The sequence below is a fragment of the Myotis lucifugus genome, unplaced genomic scaffold (genome assembly GCF_000147115.1).
Source record: "Myotis lucifugus unplaced genomic scaffold, Myoluc2.0 scaffold_5707, whole genome shotgun sequence".
Taxonomy (NCBI): domain Eukaryota; kingdom Metazoa; phylum Chordata; class Mammalia; order Chiroptera; family Vespertilionidae; genus Myotis; species Myotis lucifugus.
The window spans coordinates 1-3,125 of record NW_005876755.1 but is presented as its reverse complement, the minus strand read 5'-3'; the positions used below and the strand labels follow the sequence as shown (position 1 = coordinate 3,125).

The following is a 3,125-nucleotide window of genomic DNA, read 5'->3' as shown; positions in this document are numbered from 1 at the left end:
GCGCCTGAGGACGGTCCCTGATCTGATTGTCATCTGAATCCAGTGGCACCTGGCAGAGCCATGACCTTGAAACATACCTTGCCAGAGGCAGGTGTGTTGTCAGTCTGACCTTTAGCTCAGGCGCCAGGCTCCTGAGTTCCAGCCAGGCACCAGGAACAAACACGATTATCCAGACCCATCCAGAAGTGACGATTACCAAGAAGCCACAGGAATGCACATATTTTCTTTATCTTAAACATTAGTAAAACCTCCTGGTAACTTTCTGTATAAAATAAACACGCTGTGTCTGCTCTGGGTCCCTGTGTCTCCATCAGAGGGCCGCTGACCCACCCTGTCGCAGCTTTTCCTACTGTCTTTGTTTCTGTCTCTTTCATTTTCCCAATCTCCCATCACCCCTATTCAGGACTCCTGTCTGCTCTCTAGCTGTGCTGGTCTCATAAAAGAGAAATAATTATAGATTGGCATCTGTGTGCCTGCGGAGCGAGTTGAAGCTTTATTGAGGATGCGTGCAGTGTGCAAGGTCAGGGTCACCCTCACCCTGGCAGGTGGAAGAGGAAGGCGGGAGTCGGTCCGGATCTCAAAGCTGAAGGTCCCTGAAGGCCGGGTGCGGGGCCAGGGCGAGTTCTGACTTTCTGTGGAGGCCTCCTGTGCCCGTGCTGGGGCGTGGGACCCACTCAGAGACCCTCCAGGCCATCGACCGCCCTACACGGGCCGCACCTTCATCTCAGCCACCTTGTAGCTGTAGTTGAGCCCCTTCCCGGACTGCCAGTTAATGCCATTTGCATAGCTCTGGTGGGTGCCCCCAAGGTAGCGCCCATTCAGGTTGGAGTTGAGGCAGCCATTGTACCAATAGGCGCCCTGGTAAGTCTCGGCGCAGTTGGAGGAGGACCTGTCGTTATCCTGGTCTTTCGTGGAGAACTGGAAGTTGTTGTGTTGGGTCAGGGAGTCACCTGCCAGGGAGAAGCGGGGCACTTACACTCAGTGCCAGGAGTTGCCGGTGCCAGGTCCGGCTGGAGCTGTCCAGCTGCGCATCCTGCGCTGTGAAGTCCAACAGTGCCGCACGCCAGCAAACGCTCGGTCGGTGGATCCCTGGCCTCAGTATCCCCCCTCTGCTCTGTGCCGCCAGCTAATGGGCACTGTGCCCCGTAGAGGGGAGGCCACTGCCCGAGACGTCCAGGTCCCTCGGGCCCCACGGGAGGGACGTGCGCCATGAGCGGTGCTACCCGGGCGTCCTGTCCCCCTGCTCCAATGCGGGCGGTCAGGAGGGAGACGCTCAGGTCCTGTACTCTGTAGCCGTGTGTCCCGCCATCGTCATAGGCCCATCCAGGTGGAGGCGGGTTATCCCAATGTGTGGATGGAGGAACATGGTGAGGCCAAGGCCCCGCCCAGGCTCCAGGACACGGAGCCAGGACCTCGCCCTGATGCTCTCCACTGCCCAACACACACTGCCCACCCCACACTGCCCATCACCACTGCCCACCCCTGACTCCTCCCCTTACCCTACGGCTGACACTCACCGGCGTTGCCCCCAGTAAAGGCGCCCAGGATCAGCTTGTACTTCTCGGCCTCGCTCCCCACCCTGAACGACTGGTACTTGGCAAAGTAGTGGTTGCCCTGGAAGTCCACCAGGTCCACACGGAGCTCGTTGGTTCCTGCAGGGGGCAGGGCCTCAGTACCGGGAGCAGGGACCCTGAGCTGCCAGGACGTGGGTGACACTCAGGGGACCTGCACTGGGCATCCAGGACGTCCCTCACGGTTCCCCAGAAAGTCCTGGTAGCTGAGGGGTGGGGGCATGTGCTCCAGGCGTCCTGAGCCAAACTCTCAGCCCTACCTCCAGCCCCAGAGAGAAGGGGCCCTCTGCGTTCCCGGGTGGGGGGGTCACCAGAGCCTTGTGGGAAGCGGCCGTCTCCCGTGTGTGTTCAGGGACGGGCACGGTGGGCGGCGAGGGCAGGGCTCGGCGCTGGGCCTGACCCCGACGAGGGCCTCCGTGTCCCCCTGGATTGGTCTCCGAGATGCCAGTGGCCGTGACCGGAGGACGTCTGCCCCCCAAACTCACTTCCTCTGGCCCTGACACCCCCCCTCACACTGGGACCTTCCTGTCCTCAGAGGCTGCACGTGTGGGGGCGGAGGAGCGGCTCAGTCCAGGTGGCCCAGGTCTGAGGTCGGGGCAGGTGGGTTTCTACTCCCCCTCTACCCCCTCAGGCCGCGGCCGGGGCCCTACCATTGGCGGTCAGGGCGTGGATGTTGTCGTTGCCCAGCCAGAACTCGCCCAGCTGGCTGCCGAAGCCCTGCTTGTAGGCGGCCCAGTCCCGGTAGAAGTCCACGGAGCCGTCCACCCTGCGCTGGATCACCTGGGGGAGGGGAGACGGCGCTGCCGACCAACATGGCCCAGCCCACAGCCCAGACCCCGGGCGGACAGACGGGCGCCCACGAGGGACCAAGGTGGACGTGGCCGCTGGGAGAGGGGAGGCCACGGCCCGGAGCCCACACCTGGAGGCACGGGGCTCCCTCGGGCCGGGCCCACGGTCGGGTTCACCCACCCCGTAGGGTTCTCTGAGTCCCCTGGGAAGGGGCAGCCCCAGACACAGGGGCCTGGACAGTGACAAGGGCCCCGGAGCGCGGGTCCTCGGGGTGGAGCCTGGTCTGCGAGGCCCGGGCACGGCAGCCGCCCCCCTAGGACCGCACCGCCCTCCCGACGCCGGCACTCACGGTCCAGCCCCCGCCGTCCGTGTCCATGTCGCACAGCACGGTCAGCGGCCGGCAGTCGGGCAGGTAGATGGTGTGCCAGCCGCTCACGGTCTGGCCCCTGGTGAGCAGCTCCCGGCAGCTCCGAGGTCCTGGGAAGGGAAGCGGCACGTGGAGGCCCCCGGGCGGGAGGGAGGGCGGGACAGTGGGGTCTGCGTGGGCAGGAGGCTCCGGGGCTGGACAGAGACCCCATGAGGCCCACCAGCTGTGACGGACAAGCCCCTTGTGCCCGGCCCCCCCCGCAGGGCGCCCCCCCATCTTGGTGCCCGGGCAACCGGCCATTGGGGGTTTCTTAATATTTAGGGGGGCAAGGAGACTAGGACTGTCATTGGGGGGCCCTAAAGGCAGGGAGATGAGGGGCGGGGGCTTGAGTGCTTGTG

The 3,125-nt window shown here is 64.4% G+C and overlaps 1 protein-coding gene across 1 annotated transcript; it reads right to left on the bottom strand.

Moving 5' to 3' along the window:
• Window positions 1-702: 702 nt before the first annotated feature.
• On the bottom strand, window positions 703-2,837 carry LOC102440808 (ficolin-2-like; the record flags this gene model as incomplete). Its single annotated transcript, XM_006109088.3, has 4 exons — window positions 703-950; window positions 1,518-1,652; window positions 2,222-2,351; window positions 2,710-2,837. Coding segments are annotated over 4 exons (641 nt in total), but the record flags the coding sequence as incomplete, so codon positions are not given.
• Between the last annotated feature and the right edge of the window lie 288 nt (window positions 2,838-3,125).